General features: G+C 38.3%; 1 protein-coding gene across 4 annotated transcripts in view; it reads left to right on the top strand.

Annotated features, from left to right (window-relative positions):
- Nucleotides 1-2,845: 2,845 nt before the first annotated feature.
- LOC148367636 (spondin-1-like) overlaps nucleotides 2,846-21,269 on the top strand; it is a 104,958-nt gene continuing 86,534 nt past the window's right edge. For 2 of the 4 annotated variants that reach the window (XM_088334631.1, XM_088334633.1), the window contains exons 1-3: nucleotides 2,847-3,380; nucleotides 6,635-6,741; nucleotides 17,357-17,490. In XM_088334631.1, the coding sequence (XP_088190757.1) occupies nucleotides 3,149-3,380; nucleotides 6,635-6,741; nucleotides 17,357-17,490 (473 nt within the window). In that variant the 5' untranslated portion in view covers nucleotides 2,847-3,148. Of the gene's footprint in view, nucleotides 3,381-6,634; nucleotides 6,742-17,356; nucleotides 17,491-21,269 lie in introns of all 4 variants that reach the window. The other 2 variants (XM_088334630.1, XM_088334634.1) reach the window with 2 other exon arrangements.

The raw sequence follows: 21,269 nt of genomic DNA, 5'->3' as shown, positions 1-21,269 counted from the left end.
GGTTTCTTTATCAAACAGGGACGGTTGCTTCCTGATCCTGCTAAGATGCAGGCTGTGGCAGAGAGGCTGACACCCACCTGGCAGAAACAGTTTCAGCAATTTCTGGGGTTCTCCAACTTCTAGCGCCGGTTCATACGGGATTACAGCGAGGTAGCGGAGCACCCGGCAAGGCTAATGTCGACACTTTGAACCTTTATCTGGACTAAAGAAGCGGAGGACGCCTTCAGACATTTGATGACACTTTCCACACCGGCCCTCGTTCTGTGTCATCCGGACCTAATCAGGCAATTTGTGGTAGAGGTGGATGCATCAGACACAGGAGTGGGTGCGATACGTTCCCGGCAAAGCGCCAAAGACAACAAATTGCACCCATGTGCCTATTTGAGCCGTCATTTGTCCCCGGCTGAAAAAATTAAGGTTTCAGGGAATAGTGATTTTCTGGTCAGGGAGGCATCCCTCCAGGAATGGTGGGCCATTTACTTGAATCAATTTGACTTTACTCTTTCCTATCGTCCAGGCTTGAGGAACATAAAGCGTTGTCTTTTGAGACCGCCTTTATTTCTCCAGTTGGAGTTGACCCAGTAAGTTTTCTGTTTTGAAGATTTTTTTCTTCCCTCCCTGCATGGAGCACTTTTTGTTTAACCACCCCCTTATCCCCAAATAAATCTGTCAATTCTGCTCTTGCGTTTTGTTTGGGTTCGACTGCAAAATGTATTAAAATTGCTGTTATTCATTTTTTTCTATAAAATACCACACAGTTTAATGGTAGTGGAAATAAATTAGATTTGTCAATGACCCAATTCTTAGGGGCAGGGGGCAAATAGGGGCGGGGTCATCTCAGTAAGCCAGATTAGTGCAATAGTGGATGTCTTTGTACAGGGTTCCGATCACAGGAAATCAGGGAGCCAGGCAACAATCATTGACCGATATGCAGGCAACAAGGGGTCGGTTGTTCTGTAAACTCACTCAGCAAAGGAGACAGTCCAAGGGTTCGGTAGGCGGTTCTCATGGGTACACTGGGAATAACAAGGCTGTGACAAAAAGGTTTAGGATCAGAAAAAAACTAGCACAGGGCCGTTGAAAACAGGGTGTTCCTTTAGTGATGAGGGATAGGTGTGATAGGAGGGTAATCGGGACATATAACCCCAGGTGTGGATGGAAATAAGGCCAGTAAGTGAGTGACCAAATTAAGGAAATGCCAAGAAAGAGGGAGAGAGAAAGGAAACCAAACCTCAGGGCAGGACAGTGACACAATTTTATTTTGAATGCACAGTGGATAAAGACTAAAAGAGATTAAATCTCAGTGGGGAAAAAAATATTGTTAAAAAAAAAATAATTGTTTTATAATCATATCTTACATTCCTGAATCCTAATTCATACCCCTCAACCTCCACGGCTCCATACCCTTACAAACTGTCGTATTTTCCCTTACAAAATACAAAATAATCTTACACCATTTTTTTTTCAACCGTGTTTATTTATGTAGTTTAACAGGTTATATTGTACATGTGTTTCGTTATATCATATATATTGTTAATTAACATTTTGTTGAGAGATCCTGAGTTGCTCGACATGAATGAGGTTTATTATAAAAAAAAGTTCAAAAATTAAGTAGCTTGGACGTTCACTGTAGAAGGAAAAAAATACATGCAGATATAATTAAGTGGAATAATACATTTTCTTTTTCAAATTATGAATTCATTTTCTGGGCAGCACGGACGCGCAGTGGTTAGCGTGTGTGCGGCACAGTTCTGAGGTCATGAGATCGAACCTTCCGGTGCAGCGTGTTCTCCCCGTGCTTGCGTGGGTTTCCTCCGGGCACTCCGGTTTCCTCCCACATTCCAAAAACATGCATGTCAGGTTAATTGGCTGGCCCAACTTGTCCCTAGGTGTGAATGAGCGAGCGAATTGTCTGTCGCTGGGTGCCCCGCGACTGGCTGGCAACCAGTTCAAGGGTGTCCCCTGCCCATTGCCCAAAAATAGCTGGGATGGGCTCCAGCACTCCAGCGACCCTACTGAGGATAAGCGGTGCAGAAAATGGATGGATGGAATTCATTTTCTGCATTAAATTATTGTTGGTAATATAATGATTAAAGGGATAACCACAAACCTGTCTTTTTTTCATTGTCTCATTTTATACTTCCTTTTTTTTTCTTAATTTCTTTATACAACATAATAATTCGTAATATAATGCATCAAACAAGTGAGCCGTTTTTTATGATTTGAGCATAAAAAGACGCTCGCTTCGTTTGCAACGAAAGAAAACCATACAGAGATAGAGGCTTCCGCGGCAAACTTGTTTGACTTGATTGATTTGCCGTTTCGTGATGGTCGGTGTATACCGGATGGTACACATTATAGACAAATTTGCGTTTTTACGTACACATTTTCTCATACGCCGTACACGTCTTAAAATGCATAATAAACGTACTTTGTACGGCAGAACCGTACAGGTTGACAGGTATGATAATTTAATTGTGAATTTCCAAATTGACCCCAAGCCCTCCAGCCCAAGGCACACTTTTTATGCCAGTATTTTACTAGTCTGGCAAGAATGTTTTTTTTGTACCACGTGCCCCCTGAGTTATATGAGTTGCATACCCCTTTTTTACAGGCTATAGAGAAGGACATTTATTATCTGGTAACTTTTTGGGAATCGTTTATCGGGGTGTTTCCCAATCCTGTGTGTGTGAGGATGTGCGTGTGTGCGCGCGTGTGTGCGCGTGTGCATGCATGTGTGTGCATGCGTGTGTGTGTGTGCATGTGTTTGTGTGTGTGTGTGTGTGTGTGTGTGCATGTGTTTGTGTGTGCGTGTGTGTGTGCGTGTGGCCCTCGTACACGACTTCAGAATGTCAAACGCATTGACTCATGTGGGAATGTTTGTCTTTGCTGGTTGGTCAATAAGACGAGCCGTGGTCGTGGAGGCAAACGCACTTTCGAGCGGCTCGCTTTCACACTCACCAGACGTCTCCATTGTGCGCTTTTCCCTCGGAGAGTGTACATCGTTGCCCCGTGTCTGCTTCTCTCATTCTCCTGCAAAGCAAACATGGATCCAGCCTCCTAGCGGACTGCACTTTGCTAACGTTTTGGATTATTAAGAGCTTTTGTTGGAACTTTCTTATCATCTGAAAGTTCTACAAGATTTAGGATGGCATCGCGCAGGCTGCGCCCTCGCGTCACGCTGCTGCTGTGTCTAATCTCCACGGCGGCGTGCAGCACCTTCACGTCCACCGAGGAGCCCTCTGACACGGGAGCCAAGTCGGACGGCTACTGCAATCGCATTTTGCGGGCTCAGAGTGCCAGGAGAGATGGCAACAACGACTTCAGGCTCCGTGTGGAAGGCGATCCCGAGAGCTACCAGCCAGGGAGCACTTACAGGGGTAAGTGTGTGTCCCCATTACACGCACCGTGAGATTATCACAATGGATTTAGGTAGAATTCAATATTAGCCCTCTTGTGGCCTTCACGTCAAAATGACCCGCCACTGTATTAAAAATACTCCAAACGTCATCTAAACGATATTTTCGGACTTGATCAGTGTTACTTTTACCTCTGAAAAGTGATGGGTCCCGGGGACTCGCATGCTCAAAAATCTATGGGTCCCAAAAGAGATCTTTGGTGTTATCGAGGTTGAAATTGTAAATCGCCGACAAATATATAATATAAATCTATATATTCATTCAGTTTTAATCATCACAGTTTATTGGTAATGCAAATCAGTTATCACTTCAAGATTTTTCAGTTCACAACAATATTGTACATTATAATAAATAATATTGCTGAATTAATTATATGAATCTATTTTCTCATTCGGTTTTAATCATCACAGTTAATTGGTAATACAAAGCAGTTATTACTTCAGATCTTTCAGTTCACAAAAAATATTGTACATTATTCAAAATAATAGTTTTGTAGAACTTAGGCAGTAACCTGTGCATTACTGAGACAGTTGTAGAGCGCAGGTTGAAAAAAAAACAATCAAACTAATCCTGTTGAAACTAGACTCAAAACAAAACTCAAACTCAACTTTTGATATGGTTTTGGTTTAATTGCTTTTCTTTTATTACCAGCGTTGGGATTAATGTGGTTATGAATAACACAGTTACGTAACAACACTATTTTTTCAGTCACATGTAAATTTACAACAAAAAAATTCCGCTGTTACAACGCCGTTACCATTACTCACAGTGGTGCATTACTTTGGCTGCAGAATGGCAACGGTGGCATGTCCTCATGCACCATACGCTCTTTTGGATCATGTCATAATTCAAAATAGCGACTACCATATAGTTAGAAAGCGATTACAAATATAGTATTTACCAAGCTCCGAAAGAAAAGGCTAATGATGGCTGATTCGCCAAAAATGTTAGACCTATATTTGATAGCACCAAACTCATGTTTTTAGCGAACGAATTGTCTCGATGAGACGGCTCTTGAAAGTGAAGGGAATTGTCAACCTACCAATCAACAGTTGGTTTCCTCTGAGACGCCTTTTTTGTGATTGGTCAATATCCATTTTTGGGGGATTCTGTGTTATTAACTTCACATTTGTAGAGAATAAGAAAGGTCAAAATTATTTTGTATTTTATCTTTTAGTGTAGATTTATAAACAATTTAAATGTATTTCCTATGTTTTCTAGTGTTTGTGTGTTTATATAAAAAATGTGAAGTATGATTATTTTTTTCTCCTTTCATCTCTCTTCTTTCTTTTTTTCTTGTGTTTGTTTTTTTCCATCTTTGTCTTTTTTGTCTTTATTTTTTAAGTCATTCCTTGCATAATGTTACATAATAATTGGTAATGTTGGGATTAAAGCAAGAAAAAGGCCGTTTGGGACCCGAATAAGCCAAGGCAAAAAAACCCCGAAAAACAGTTCTTTAAAAATAGTCGTAATTGCCATCTCTTCAAGTAAAGTCCAGTCGAAGACGTCACCACAGTGTTTCGTCTTTGCTCCGAAAATTTAAAATTATTTGACATACAACCTCTTTTTAAAGTAACAAAAATAGTTACTTTCCCTTGTATCTAGTTGCTTTTCCTACAGAGTAATTTAGTTACTAACTTAGTTACATTTTGGATGACGTTGTGAGTAACTATAACTACGGTAATTACTGTTTTAAAGTAAAGTGCCCAATACTGTTTATTACAGATAATGGCATATTACCAGTGTTGGGTCCGGTACTGAAAACAAATAATTAGTAATATTTAATAGTCAGAAAGTCATTTTCATGCTCTGGACTTATTGCGCTAGTGTGTAATGGTAAATAGTCTGCATTTATATGGCGCTTTTCAAGTCACTGAAGACCTGCTAAAGTGCTTTGCAATGCGCTTCACACTTACCCATTCACACACCCACACGCCGACAGCGGCGTTAGCCCGGCAAGGCACCTACCTGCTTATCGGGGGCATTAGGGGTTCAGGTGTGACCTTTTGGTCCCAAGACAAGCCCTCTTCCTCCTGAGCTACTGCTGCCACATGTGTAATATTTGACCACTAGATGGCAATGTTGTCTCATGCGAACAAAACCAGTGCCACTGCAAGCAACAACATGGCAGACAAACATGGCGACGACTTAAGTATGGATTCCACTTATATAAAAGAATTGCCAATTTCTCAACCTATGACTTTTCATAAAAAATAACATTGGTATGATAGTTCATGTATTCAAATCTACAATTGTTTTTTTTTTACTGAATGAAAGTTTTTGTACCACTAGGAGTCACTAAATATTACACAGTGTCCCTTTAACTCACTCAATGCCAGACATTTGTCTCACATGCGAAGAGCCGAAGCCAGCCATTTTTTCACCATTTTGACTGAAAATTTTGTTCTGTAGCTAATTTATATAAAAAGGTAGAACCATCACATTTCCTAGAAAATTTATGTTTCTAGCTTTTACCATTATTTAGTAAACAACAGTTGACCGTTGCTTAGTTACTCGTTTTCAAGAAAAAAATCAAAGACAAACATCTTGTTATGAAAGTATGCAAACAATGCTTTCCTTAAACACAATGGGACTTTGTTTGCAAAATATCATTTTATTGCAAAAACACTGAACTGATGCATAACCAATACGTGAACTGTCGATCACCATGGCAATATTGTTCCCTTTGGCAACCGCTTATCTGCACGAACTGTCATCCCTCTCAAACCAGACCATGACAATGGGACTTTTTCATCTTTTTTTGAAAAGCATGAGCTCTGTTGAGGAGTCATAACTGCCTATTACTATTTGTTTATATCTTTGCTATTCTCACATTCTACGTGGGGCCGCCTAAACACTCATTCGCGGGAAAAAGGAAACAACAGTAGGAAATTGGGCTCTCTCGATGTGTGGACAAAGATGTGATCAAAGCAACATCTGCCATCTAATCATTATTTATCATACTGAAATGATTCCCAGATGCTTGATGCTTCCTGATTAGCAGCGGCAAAAACCTTTATAATGGTTTTTTAAAGTAATATAAGAAAAATCATTTTGTAGCTTTTGGCACTCTGGGACAATGTTTCTGAAAACATATTTATAAGTTATATTTAACAGTTTAAGTAAAAAAAAATGACAACATGGTGCAGGTTCGTTATCCTGCGGTGGTCCTAAAAGTTCATTTTGTTTCCCTGCTTTGATTTACCTTCAACCAGTGACTCTGTTTGCGACCAACCCCTCCTACTTCAGAGGCTTCACCCTCATCGCCTTGAAGGAGGGCGCAGCGGGAGACAAGGAGGAGGACTACATTGGACATTTCCAGGTAAGACATTGCAGCCAGGGGGGGAAACATCATTATCAAGTTACCATCTGAAAGTCTGCTAACAAGCTGGTTGCTTCATGCCTGCCTTTCATTTTCTCGTATACTAATTTTACTGTATCGCATTGAGAACCGTATAGTGATTGTCTCACGTGGGGTTCACGCTAAGGAACCGCTGGAGTTTAGAGGCCAATTAGCATTTTATTGAGGCATATCCAGGCAGAGGCAGAGAAGGGAAGAGAAGTGCGGAGCTGACAAAGACAGCATGGCGCTGTTACACACACCTGACCATGGCAAAGGGTGAAAATGAGTTTTTGCTGTGCTAATGTGCAGAAGTAGATAGGATAAGAATATTGCTTGATGGTGTGAGAAATAATCATCACAGAACATGCTTGAGTCACTTTTATTGTCCGTTGTCTTCATTATAATTTCAACCCTTATATCAGCCTTTTTTTTTATCACTAAGTTTATGCCTCATTAAATACATTTACTGAAACGGATGAGCTCATGGCGCAAAGTTGATGCCTAGCATGCAAACTGTTAAGATTATTCCTCATTGTTGTTAATAATTTAGTGTGCAATAAAACTTTTGTTTATCAACGTTAGTGTTGTTTTTCACACTTGTTGTCAGGAAATATGGAAACCACACAATCAATCTACTGTCATATGATGCAAACTTAACATATGAAGTGACTTATATGTCTATTGCAACTCATTAGACTGAATAGGTTAGTAGCTGTGGAACTCAAATTGCGTTTAACAATATCTAAAGATAGACCACATGGAAGTGCTTTAAGGTCAAGCAAAGCACCACAACATGCAGTGTCTTTGTCATTTCAAAAAAACGAAAAAGGACAAGACCACATGTTTTCGTTTCTAGCAAATAGTCGTCAGTTTGCCAAAATAATAGTATTAGGAACATGTTTTGATTTTTTTGTCTTTGATTTATTGAATTTGGAGCCCGAAGTGTAGCTCATAGACCACATATACCAAAGTCACACTTCTCTGTGGTGGTACTTGCTGTTAACTTAGCCTCTAAATTTCAAAGACATAAAAAGTAGACTATTCGTTTTTTGCCCTGCTGACTTTTTACATCTTCTCACAGGGATTATCTTTTACCTTCCATCATGGAGTTACTTGATCTAAGACGATGTTATAACATTGTGCTGTAAAACGCCTCCACCTTTGCAAAGAAACATATTTTGGTCCTAAGAGAGGGAAAGACACAGAAGTCAGAAAGTACTTGCTAGACAGTGGTTTTGTGCCTGTGGATCCAACTTTTCAAGTTACAGCAAGCATGGCTGCACAGTATTTGGTCGTGTTTGTCAAATTGAGAAGTGCCTTGCAATTTCAGTTAACTAAATTACGTATTCTTACGTATTATCCGTTTCATCTGGATGGACGAAAGCATGACCAACTTAGGTGCCGAGGTGCCTAACTTGTTTGGGTGTTCGGATTGGCCATGGTCCAAAAATTTGTATGTGTGTTTTTTGCAATTTTTTTCCCTTTTTTGTTTTCTTTGTTATTGTATGTGTTTGTCTTGCTGTCGGTCACCCCTCTTGATGGATATGACCAAGGAAGGAAGGAAGGAAGGAAGGAAGGAAGGAAGGAAGGAAGGAAGGAAGGAAGGAAGGAAGGAAGGAAGGAAGGAAGGAAGGATGGTAAGTAGGTAGGTAGGTAGGTAGGTAGGTAGCTAGGTAGGTAGGTAGATAGATATAATTACGTATTCTAAAATAGTGTTAGCTCAGAATGTTAGTTTCTTTGCACAATAGGGTGCTAAATAATCGTTAATGTCCTGTGAAAGGTGCTCTCTGAAATTTTTAATATGTTCTACTCGCAGACGCCATTCTCTGGCTTATGTCATTATTGCAGCCTTCGTCAAGCTGCCTGTGTGGCATGTGCAAGTATGTGCATTTCTGAGACCCGTTGGAATGGATTATTATTTTATCATCTTTTTTTAGGGTTTTGGTTGATGTTTGGATTGTGTTTAAAACAGTCCTTTTCTCAGTTTCACCACAACAAAAAAACACAAGGATGAGCATGAAATAGCTCTCGTTCCCCTCTTTCCTGCTTCCTAATTTGATACAAGTCCCGAACAGCTCTGATAAGAGCAGATAGGCACGGTTGAAAAAATAAAATATACCGTTAAGGCTCTTTGAACTCAGTTGGGCATTGTTATCACATACTTTCAACTTTTTAAGGACACCTCAAACGACACACCCCACATTTAACAAAAACGGAAATGAGTAGACTGTTAAACAAAATTACAACTAGGAATAAAATAAAGATATGAAATATTTTATACCCTACATTTCAATTAAAACGGTTTTGTGTGTGTGTGTGTGTGTGTTTAAAATTATTTCAGGTTTATTGTGCAATAGTCAGTCAAAGAAACAGGAACATCTCATGAAATACGCAGTATCAAAGAGTAGGAAGTAAAAACTATTAAAAAGTCAAACAAAACCAAGTATTAAAAAAAAAACACAAACTTAATATTCACTACAAAAATAATATAATTCAGTAGAATTCAAAGAAGAACCTTTTAAATCCAACATAAACTAACATGGTAAATGTATATAACATAATAATATTTAAGCCTCGTGGAGATTGGCAGTTCATTGGGTAAAATAGCACTGTTTGACTTTCCTTGGGGGCTGGCAACCTACATTGCACTTCAGCATGATCTACCATTTTCTGGCGATGTCATGTGACCACGCAACCAAAATAAACTGCTGTTATTAAATGCACTACAGTATTCTCCTCTACTGTCACATCTCACTTAATCTTTAAGTTATTTTCCTTTATGTGAACCCCACTCACATCTTTTGCCAAACTGCACACACATTAAATCCTTCATTCATCTCTTCCCACATAAGAATCCAGTCTTAAAGAACAAGCCAAAAGCCTCACCACACAATATCGCTTGATGCACAATTCCGTGGAAAGCGTCACCGTCTCAGGAATGATCCTGACTTCACGAGAAACACTTTTATCTTGCCCAAGGGTGGCCATACGTTTTGGGTTGAGAGGCACATTGGGTCACAAAATTGTCATTTCATTTACATTTGTTTATTATTGGACAATTTCATTATTGGTTTGAAACACTCAGAATTCCAGCAACGTTATATCTCACGTCCCTGTTTGATAATATGCAATGTAAAATGTTGTTTGCTGTTTTTTTAAATTTGCATTACATTTTTTACAATTAGGGATACGAATGATCTTTATTGTCATTGATAAAAACAGTGAATATCGTATAGAATTTAATTTTACATGGCATTTAAGGATAAACATAAGAGCCTAAAAAAACCACAAATAATGTCAGGATAAATAGACAAAAATATTTACAAGTAGTGCATAGAGACTAGCATATGTTTTAAGTACATTGAAACAATAAATAGTGCAATGACAAATAGTGAACCGGAACAACGATGCAATAAAAGGTACTGCGATAACATTTCTCTGTGACAAAATTTCCAAATAAATTAACAAATACACGGTTCCTACATGTGCCTGAAATTCTTTAAAACTGCGTAAATTGTATTGTTGTTTTTCAAAGATTGAAACATGCTTGAATTTAGGGTGAAGTGCTTTTAAATGCTTCAAATTGTTGCCATCTTTCAGAACTAAAAATGAGACAAACACTGTTTCACTTTGCCATTGCATTTCTTCAGTCATGATTAACGGCAATTGATTTAGTTTGTATGGCATTGTCCTCCAAGAGGTTGCTACACCTTTACAGAGCAGAATGAAATGTGTAGGAGTGCAAGAATGACATATAAAATATGGACATTTATTATGGGCCTTGCAAAAAAAATTGTAATGGGAAGAACTTCCCGCAACTGGAAATGTAAGCTACGTATCGTCGTCATTTTACCTAACACCTATGTGCAGAGAGATTTGTTTCAAAAATATTTACACATGTAAATGTTCAGATCCACAAATATATTCGCGATTTACTCAAGATCTAAAAATCATACCTCTGGGTAGTCACTGTCTTTGAGCCTGTTAGTCTTTGTTTTAAGGTAGAATAAGGACATTTGATAAATATCTTCATACCTATTGTTAAAAAAAAACATAAAAGAAAAATGGACAAAATGTACATAAAACATGTAGCAATGACATTTGCATTTTTTTGTTTACAATAATGATTTATGGAAAATATATATTTTTATAGGGGTCAGGGGGACACAAAGGGACTCTGCAACAAGAGTGGCAACAAAGCAACATATTTATGTTAGTACTTTTTATCATACTATGTATTACCATTCTTTTTTTTACCATTTTGATGTAAGGCCTGTGGACAGTAATTTACAAACCCCTAACCTCGCCCCTTAACTGCAACATGTGTCCGTATTTGTTACATGCAAGGTCTAAACGGGTGATTTGGGAAATAACTCAAGTGAGAGTTTGGCAAAATACCTGCACAACCATGAGAATATGCAAAGCACAGCATAGGATGATTTAAAATTAAAACAATAAATTCCACTCCAAGCCAAAAGAGTTAACAAGTCTCTCGCACATGCACATTGCAACAATTTTTTTACCAAATTGAATTCCTCCTATCTGTTTTTGGTATATTTGACGGATATGAGAGAGTAAACAAGAAGGTCAAAAGTCCCGGTTGAGCAATTGATTGCTCCTTATAGTGTAGAGTCTGAAGACTTGGTTTAATTGATACCCAAGGGTCCTCAACGATTTTAACATGTGCTGACATCTAGTCAGGTCACTTGAGGATTTTTGTAAAAAGACATGGATATATCGAGTGGGTGTATTCTGACAGGCTACCGACCCACGCACAAATTTTCTCATACACACGCACAAACACACTCACATACACACACACAAACACACATTTATTGATAAAGCGGAGACGGTTGGAAATGTCTTAATTTATTTCAAAGCAGTAAGCACTTTAATGTTGACCATCAGTCTTGACAAACTATGTCAACTCGTTGTTTACTTAAAGATTTCCAGGAACAAAGATTCTATTATCATAATCAAAACTGAATTACAAATCTGACTTTGAAATGAGGCAGTCATACCAATGTTCTAAATGTGATTATTTTCTTTAATCAAATGTATTGACCGACCAAACAAGGTATTTGTCTTTGAAAATTCACAATTAGAATCTCCATAAAATGATATATTGTTTTACATCACTCATCGTGACTGGGATCTTCAAGTCCTAGTTTTTTGAATGTTTTGTCAAGCAATTGCTGCACCTTGGGCAAAATGCTTTCTCATTTTAAGGATTTATTTTTTTAAACTACATTTCAAGATGAGATGTTTTGCTATTTTTGTAAGGGTGGGCGATATTATAGGTTATAGTATCGATCCAATAAAATAAACACGATGCTGTTCGATCGATATTGATCTGATTCGGATAATTTTTGCTTGGAAATATCATGATCATTGAATAATTGAACATCCATTGGGTTAGTTTCTTATTTTGATGAAGACGACACAAAAATAGTCCAGGCACTCATTTTTAGGAAAAAATAAATAACCATATAACAAGGATAAAAAAATACATGTTTTTATCACACCTGTTTCATTACAAAAGCCAGGAGGCAAAAAAAAACAAAAAACACAATGTAATGAAAATAATAATACTGTATAACAATGTCAACAATGTAACTATAACATACATTATTGCACAATATTTTTTTAAATCAAATGAGTAGAAGCTCTTTTGGTTCTGTAGCCATTGTGACAACCGATTTACAGGTTTTTCGTTCAGGAACAGTAACATGTTTCCTTTTTTGGTTAAAGCTCATTGCTCTCTGATGAAGAAAGCATTTTTCATGTGTTCATGTTAACTTGTGGTGTTGCCCCAGTAGCAGACCACTTTACAACACAATATTTTAAGCACTAGAATATCATATTTTCCATTCAATAACTACAATGCAATCTTTAAAAGTACAATATATAAATACAAATAGTTTGTTATTACTGCTGTATCAGAACAAAAGGCAGGGGAGACAAACAAATAAAAGCAGCTGTCACAGATCAGACAGGCGAGGACCACAATTGTGTCATATTTAGAAAGTTTATTTAGGGATGGGGGAAACGGGAGAGAGGGTCTTGGAGAGTAAAGAAATCTTGAAGTCGAGATTTGGGACTACCTTTAAGAAGGATGGCTTGAAAGATGGAACGAAGAGGAAACCGAGCAACAAGGTTGGTGAGCGCAGACAAACAGGTTCTGGGTGTAGCTTTGCAGACGATCTGACAAAGGTAGGCTGTAAGGCAGGGCTTTAAATACAGAGCTTGATTGGCAGGGAATTCAAAACAGCTTGTGGTAAACGAGAACAGACAGATGACCAGACCAGGGTGCAGTGACAGAACAGGGAGATGATTGGTGCTGGTTATGGGTAGAGAGAGAGCTCAAGACAGCAGCAAAGTAACAAAAATGTTAATTTTGTGTCACCAAGACAACTAAAATAACTTCCATGGCACAATATTTGAAAAAAATCAGTACAATTAGAATTGTCTATATTGTCAAAAGAATGAAATGAAATGATCTGCATTTATATAGCGCTTTTCAAGTCAATGACTTCCCAAAGCGCTTTACAATGTGCTCCACATTTCCCAATAGCGGCTTTGCAGCCCTGTAAGGTGCTAACCTGCTTATTGGGGGTATTAGGGGTTCAGTGTCTTACCCAAGGACACTTCGACATGTAACACGGACGAGCTGGGATTCGAACTGGGATCCCTTGATCCCAAGACGAGCGCTTTACCTCCTGAGCTACTGCCGCCCTTGTAAAAAGAAGAAAAACTATACGTTAAATAAGCAAAATCATCTGCTGAAGAGGTAAAATATTTTCAATGTGTCAATCAGATGCTCCTAACGTGTTGTTGAATTTGTTTCCTCCATTTTAATTTGTTTTCTCACCTTCAGTAACACATTTGATATATAAAATTATGAGCCCCAAATTCATCTCTTTGCAAAAATAGCTTTTACATTGATCAAAATAAACTGTGGAGACTGGTCATTCAAAATCCTTGCTTTGCTTTAGTAAATCAGCGCTAACCATTCCTAAAAAGGTGTGGCCTCATGTTACCTACCGCAATCCACATGTAGAAAGTAACAAACTTTTCACAATCTTAAATTGTGCTTGTTTTCAAGATAATGCCCTCACAATCATATATAATGTCGTTTTTTTTCTGGACAATAAGTTGCAGTTTTTTTTTCACAGTTTGGCGGGGGGTGCAACTTATACTCCAGCGCGACTTATGTGTAAAATGTTTACTATATCATTTCACACGTTATTTTCACACAAAATCTAATGTGTTAAATTGTTAACACATCATTATATCATTTCACATGTTATTTTCTAAATAAAGACAAGAGGACGCTCTAGGTAGGCCTGTGTTGATAATGTTTCTAATCATTTATAAAACAATTAAGAAGGAACCAAAAAGAAAATCATAATTTTCCGATTACAAGTTGCAACTAGTGAAATATGCAGCCGAAAATAGTAAACGAGCAGCAGAAAGAGACTTTTAAGGTACAGTACTTGGTTTCCCAAGTCGGAGTTGACGATGAGTCTTACGTAAGCGACATAAAGAGGAAGTGGCATGGAGGATGAATATTTCATTGGATTTAATGATTTTGAGTGATTTAGAGTGCTAAGCATGTTCTCTATGTTATCTGAATAACTCTTAATATGTTATGTCGTTACCAGGCAGATCATGTCATGTTAGTTTAGCGTACATTTATTTAGCCACTGTCAAAAACCGGAACAGGATCAGGACCCAAATGCGTGACGTTTCTCACACAAGCCTTTTATTTTACGGGAAATGGGCAGTCATGCACTTTAGGCAGCAGTCTGGGGTGGAATGGTAGGAAGCCAGAGGCGGATGAATTCGATACCAATTGCCCGAGCAGATATCGGACAGATGAGGCCGATACCGGACAGGACGGGACAGACAGGAATGATATCAAAACAGGATACCGTAATTAAACAGGACAAACAAGACAGGAACAAAACTGGAAACCGATATTAAACAGGACAAAATAAATGGGAACAATACCGGACAGGAAATACCCACAGAAAACAGGACCGAGTCGAAACCCACGTGTTGCGGGGCAGAGGTTCGTTGAGGGCCGCAGCTGGTGCCACACAGGCGAGGCCAATTGGGCGCCATGGCAACCGTGACAGACAGTTGTTCTCTATTTTATTTTAAATTGCCTTTCAAGATGACATTTATCTTTTTGGTTTTAGATTTTATCAAACACATTACCTCCAAAATTGCGACCGGGTGCGCCTTTATATATATATATATATATATATATATATATATATATATATATATATATATATATATATATATATATATATATATATCTCATCTCATCTCATTAGCCGTACCAGCCAATCGCAGGGCACACAGGGACAGACAACTCATTCGCTCATTCAAAATCCACTTCAGGTGCACACACCAATGTGCAGAAATGCACGCACACACAATCAAGCTCATACACCCACAGAAAAACCTTGCACCATCCATTTTCCAAGTTTTTGGATACAATACAGTTCAGTAATAGGTGTTGAGAACCGGTTTAATGTGGCTCTTTCAAGAAAGTATTTTTTTATAGTAATGAAAAAGGATTCCAAAATGCATAATAGTGCAAGCGTTAACTTCTATTGAGTCCAGCCAACTGAAACGTGCCAGTACAGATGTGAATTATAACATTACTTTATCTTCATGATCAATTTCTCACTAGGTGTGGCTTGGTCACTCTAAATATCGGTAAAATCGATACGAAGAAAGTACTTGGATCAGGTAGATACTATTGTCCCAAGATCAATACTTTGCTCTTGCCTCTTTTTTTTAAATGCTGCTTCTCTTTGTAGATAGCTCATCCCCTCCCTAACCCAGTGCCCTTTGCAACTCTCAATATCTATGCCTGACTGGGTTACTGACAGGCACACTTTTATGACCACGTGATAGCCCCTCCTACCTGGCTGGCCAGCTGCATCAAGCCTGCCAGGCAATAGAGGTGGCTACATAGAGTTTTGGACAGTCAGATCGATCCGCCAACCCCTACGAGTAGCTGAAAATGAGGCAAACAGAAGGCGCGGTGTGTACTTTTTTAGACTACAGAAAAGGACAATGCTAGGAGTCATTTGGTGGTAAAGTGCTGTGCTACTGTGGCATCACCACAAATTCACATGACCACATGATAAAAAGCACGTCCGTCAGTAAGTAACGAGCTACAATAAAGAATGTAAATATGTGACTGTTCCTAAAAAAAACTACAATTTGTTGTTATTATGTCAACACAACCAAAAGATATATTTACTGACTTATTTTTCAAAATATTGTGCAATGGAAGATACATTCTGATACCCTATTTGTATTTTTGTTACAGTACTGTTTTTGAGACCTAAATTGAATTTTTTTAAGCTGACTGCTAAACGTTACGTTTGGCATAAGAGTAACACTTCACATCACTCTGAAAACAGCATGCCCTTTGTCAAACATGGTGGTGGCAACATCAGACTCAGGGGTAGCTTTTCCTTAGCAGGCACTGGGAAGATTGTTAGAGTTAATGGTAAGATGGATGAGGCCAAATACAGGGCAATTCTGGAAGAAAATCTGTCTGCAAGAGACCTGCGAATGGGCCTGAGGTTCACCCCCAGCAGGACAACAACCCTAAACATAAAGCAAAATCTACAATTGAATGGTTTAACATTAACAGTATAAAGTTGTTAGAATGTACATATATATCATTGCTAATTAATATTCAGTATACAGTTGGTCAAACATATGCTGGATGCGACACTAAACAGAGCTGGCTAGCATCCAAGTGCCACGGCAAGAAAGCCATTGAATAGCCTGAATGCAAAATCGACTGAGCTTGCAAGCGAGCGTTACCTCTGCAAACGCTGCTAACATTGCTAATGCTAATGACAGCTTACCTTTGTCTGTCTGTCTTTAGTTTTTTTTTCCTTTTTATTCTTGTATTCCAAAGTAGCGATCAAAAACGTAAGCTTTTGTCTATAATATCTGGGTTTCATGTTTGTTCCCCCTGTAATAGTGCTGTGGTTTAAAAATTGCATTGCATTACAGTACTGTTTTTGGTTTGACTCTCTTGGCTTCTTGTGGAATAGAAATATCTATTTTTTATACTAGTTATATAGTTATTTTAAATAAAAAAATAATAATTTTAGTTCCCAAAATTTTTGTGTTACTGTGTTTTTTGTAATTATAAACCAACTTAAGGGGGGAGGGTTCTTTTATTCAATGATCATGATGTTTCCTAGCAAAAAACATTGGCATTGGATCGTTTTTAATTGATGTTACCCTACATTTACTTGGATTGGATCAATACCAAAATTCCCAGAAAAAGCAATACGGCTCTTACCTTAATCTTGATATTTAAAGATGATGAACATGGTCTCACTGGTCTTGTTTTTTCTTACCTTCAAGGACCTTTAAAAACAAATATAGTATGGGGTTTAAGCACACTTCCTGAACAGTAATTATGTGAATCTTACTCGATGTTATAGGAGAATAATGCTATGCAGATGAATACTTTTGAACTGTTTTGTGCGAGGCATAGTGTTCCAAAAATGTTAACATGTTGTTATTATTTTATTTTTAACAGATAATTGATGAGGAGGAAACACAATTTATGATTAACTGCCCCCCTGCAGTGACAGAGGGGACACCTCGCCGACGCACCAGCATCCAGGTTTTTTGGACAGCGCCCCCTAGCGGCTCTGGATGCGTATTCCTCAAGTACGTATGCCAGTCTCTTGTGTCATTTTCAAAACAGTCGCAGTGAACATAAAACGTTAGTGAACTTACAATTGAACATAAATCTAAGTACATGTTTTTGAATGTAATATTTTTTGAAGTAAAAAGGGGGATTTTTCTCATCAGTTTTATTCTATTTAGAACATATATGAATTTATTCTATTGAGGTCAAATTTTATGTCTATGAAGAGGTGAGTAAGGTTCCCATAGTTACCAGGTTACTAGCCAACAGTGGGACACACTTACCTGGCTATATACTGACAAACATTTAGACGTACAGTAAAACCTATGATCCAGTTAGTTAACGTCAATTGCAGCCCATGTGTGTTGCCATAAATTAGCTGAATACTCTTTTCTACATTGTGTCAACATCATGTTTTATTTAGCTGACTATGGCCATTAGCTGGATTTGTATTCAGCTTTGCTAGTTTAAGCATACTGCATTTTTACGATAAAAAGGCCCTTCCATGACGTGCATGCAATGTGAATTCGACAGTCTTTAGATGACATTAGTATGAGAAATGCTTTGTTGGGTAATCCTTAAAGATCCCTCTCCTTGGTGTGCTTTTCAGTTTTTTTCCATACTTGTCAGGAGAATACTCCTGTTGGTGACTTAATAATGCTGAATGGCATACAGCACTTATATCAAACTCGAGGTCTGACCCTTGAGCCGGATCTCTATGACCGCAGGATAATATTTAATTACTACTTAAACCGGCGGGACCGCAGTATTATTTTCCCAATGCTCTAATAGTGCAACGTTTAATTAACAGTGATTGCAGAGCATATTCCGGAAGGTATAGAGAGCATTAGCGGTGTTGTGTCAATGCACGTTAGCTACAGAAACCATGTGGTGGGTATCTGATTTGGCACTTTTTATTCCCCCGGACTTTACGTTGGGATTGCTGTAGAAGCTCAATATTTTACAAGTCTTTGTCAGAAACAAATCTGTGATGATATCAAAACAAAACACTTTGGATGCTAGCTAACTTGCTAGCTAACTACATAGCAACCAGGCATTCAAAAGACTAAACAAGTGCTGCAAATAAATCCCAAACATGCTTTCCCATGGTAGACGAGCCAAAGACCAGGAAAAACCTCAGCCAATTATACCCTTGTTATTGAATTCAATTCACCTTTCTAGGCGATGACAAAACTGACAAAAAACTATTTCTTCACAATAAAACAGGCTATGTAGAATACTGTGAATATATTAGCGATGACCTTGTTGCCTTCTACTAGTAATTGAGACGTTCCAGATTAGAGCCAAAACGGGCAACACAAGATCGGTCTAACAAAAAAAGTTTTGAACAAAAAAAAATCCCACATTTTTTTTATACACAATTTGAAATGATCAAAACGAGTATGCACAAAATACAGTGCTCAGCAAAAGTATTGCCCCCCCCAAGAACCTTTATTAACTGTGTAGGCTTCGAATTCAAAGCTAAAAAATGGAAAATATTTCCCAAGAATCAATGACATGTAAAACACATTGTGAAGTAGAACCACAATATTTCAAAAAGCAGGTGTTAGTTGCAAAAAATATTGGCATCCTGTTCTCATAGCTTAGCCAACTGTCTCCAAAAGTTTCCTGACGACTTCTGAATGATTCAATGTCGGCCTAAACGAATAACAATAACAGAGTGCACCTGTATGTCATTAGGTCTGCGTGTAAATGTACCTGCTCACGATGAACTGAGAGGTCTATGAAAGGAGACACACAAGAACAGACAGCATTATGAAGACCAAAGAACACACCAGGCAGACCTGAAATAGAGTTGTGGAAAAGTTCAAAGCAAGAATGGGATACAAGATGATGTTACGAAATGTCTCCCGCTGCACTGTGCGAGAGAAAAATGGGGAGAGCATAAATCCACTGCAAACCTACCAAGAACTGGCCTTAACATTTGACCCAAACAAAAAGAAAAGTAATCAGAGAAGCAACCAAGAGGTAACCATTAGCACATTACATGACCAGCAGTATTGCACAGCTGTGGTGGGGCAATCTGAGCATAAGGCAACTATTAGTCGTAATCTGCATAAATCTACCATTTATGGAATAGTGGCAAGAAGAAAGCCCTTTCTACAAGAAAACCATAAAAGGGCATGTTTGGGGTTTGTAAGAAACCACATGGGAGACACAAATAAGATGTGAAACAAAGTACTCTGGTCAGATGAGACCTAAATTGAATTTTTTTAAGCAGACTGCTAAGCGTTATGTTTGGCATAAGAGTAACACTTCACATCACTCTGAAAACAGCATGCCATTTGTCAAACACGGTGGTCGCAACATCAGACTCAGGGGTAGCTTTTCCTTAGCAGGCACTGGGAAGATTGTTAGAGTTAATGGTAAGATGGATGAGGCCAAATACAAGGCTATTCTGGAAGAAAATCTGTCTGCAAGAGATCTGCGAATGGGCCTCAGGTTCACCCCCAGCAGGACAACAACCCTTAAACATAAAGCAAAATCTATAATTGAATGGTTTAACATTAACAGTATAAAGTTGTTAGAATGTACATATATAGCATTGCTAATTAATATTCAGTATACAGTTGGTCAAACATATGCTGGATGCGACACTAAACAGAGCTAGCTAGCATCCAAGCGCCACGGCAAGAAAGCTATTGAATAGCCTGATGCAAAATCGACTGAGCTTGCAAGCAAGCGTTACCTCTGCAAACGCAGCTAACATTGCTAATGCTAATGACAGCTTACCTTTGTCTGTCTGTCTTTATTTTTTTTTCCTTTTTATTTTTGTATTCCAAAGTAGCGAAAAAAAACGTAAGCTTTTGTCTGTAATATCTGGGTTTCATGTTTGTTTCCCCTGTAATGGTTGAATGATGTGGAGAAGTTGCTTCCACTGTCTCCTATATTCTTTCGTATCATTATAAGACACGGCAAGTTTGTTTCCTTTCTTACCTTTTCTATCTTGTAGGATAGTATTTTTTGAAAGTACGTGCAAGATCTTTGCTGGCTTTATTAAATCACTTTATTCACAATATCTGAAATAACGTCTACTCGGACGACCGGGGCATGCATCTTTTACGTCGGGCGTAATTGCACGTCGGCTGAACTATTTCAGGCCTTTTATTTTATGCAGGCAATACACAAAGAGGTAAGTATTAGTTTCAGGAGCGAGCAGCAGCAAGTCAACTGCAGGAGAGAGAGTGGGAAAGGTGAGATGGCACAACATTCATTTGGACAGGTAACTTAAAATTAGTTTTACCTAGTTATTTCAGTATGAGAAATTATTTTCCCCCCATTTTCCACTTATTGAAACATAAATATTTTGTTTGTTTGTCTGTACATGATTCAAATTGAATCGTTTCTTCCGGCGCCGTCACGAATGGCAGCCACTCCAGCAGCTCCCGTGTTATTTTCGATTGTTCTCGATTGTTTGTTCTCAGCTCAGGGTTGCTGCTGGAAATGTGAATTTCCCTTCGGGGATGAACAAAGTATCTATCTATCTATCTATCTATCTAATGTCTCTGCCCGGGTGGCCAACAACTTTTTCAAGAAAAAAAATGAAATCTTTCGGGTTTTTTAATTTCTTGTTTTTGTTTTTTTTACAAATAAAGGTTTCATCCCGATTTCGAAATCTTCGTTCGTTTTGGAAATTTTGGAATTTCGGTTCGTTTGGCAATTTGCATACTCGGCAGCCAATCAGAAGCCTGCATCGAATAACTTTGTGCTTCCGGACTTTCCCAACCAGTATAAGGTCGCGCATTTACGTATCATTTTCCAAAGTAGACGCAAAGAG

This window comes from Urocampus carinirostris, chromosome 4 (assembly GCF_059441175.1).
Source record: "Urocampus carinirostris isolate Australia breed hairy pipefish chromosome 4, RoL_Ucar_1.0, whole genome shotgun sequence".
NCBI classification, from domain to species: domain Eukaryota; kingdom Metazoa; phylum Chordata; class Actinopteri; order Syngnathiformes; family Syngnathidae; genus Urocampus; species Urocampus carinirostris.
Note: the sequence above shows the minus strand (reverse complement) of the source record. Positions and strands in the feature narration are given on the sequence as shown.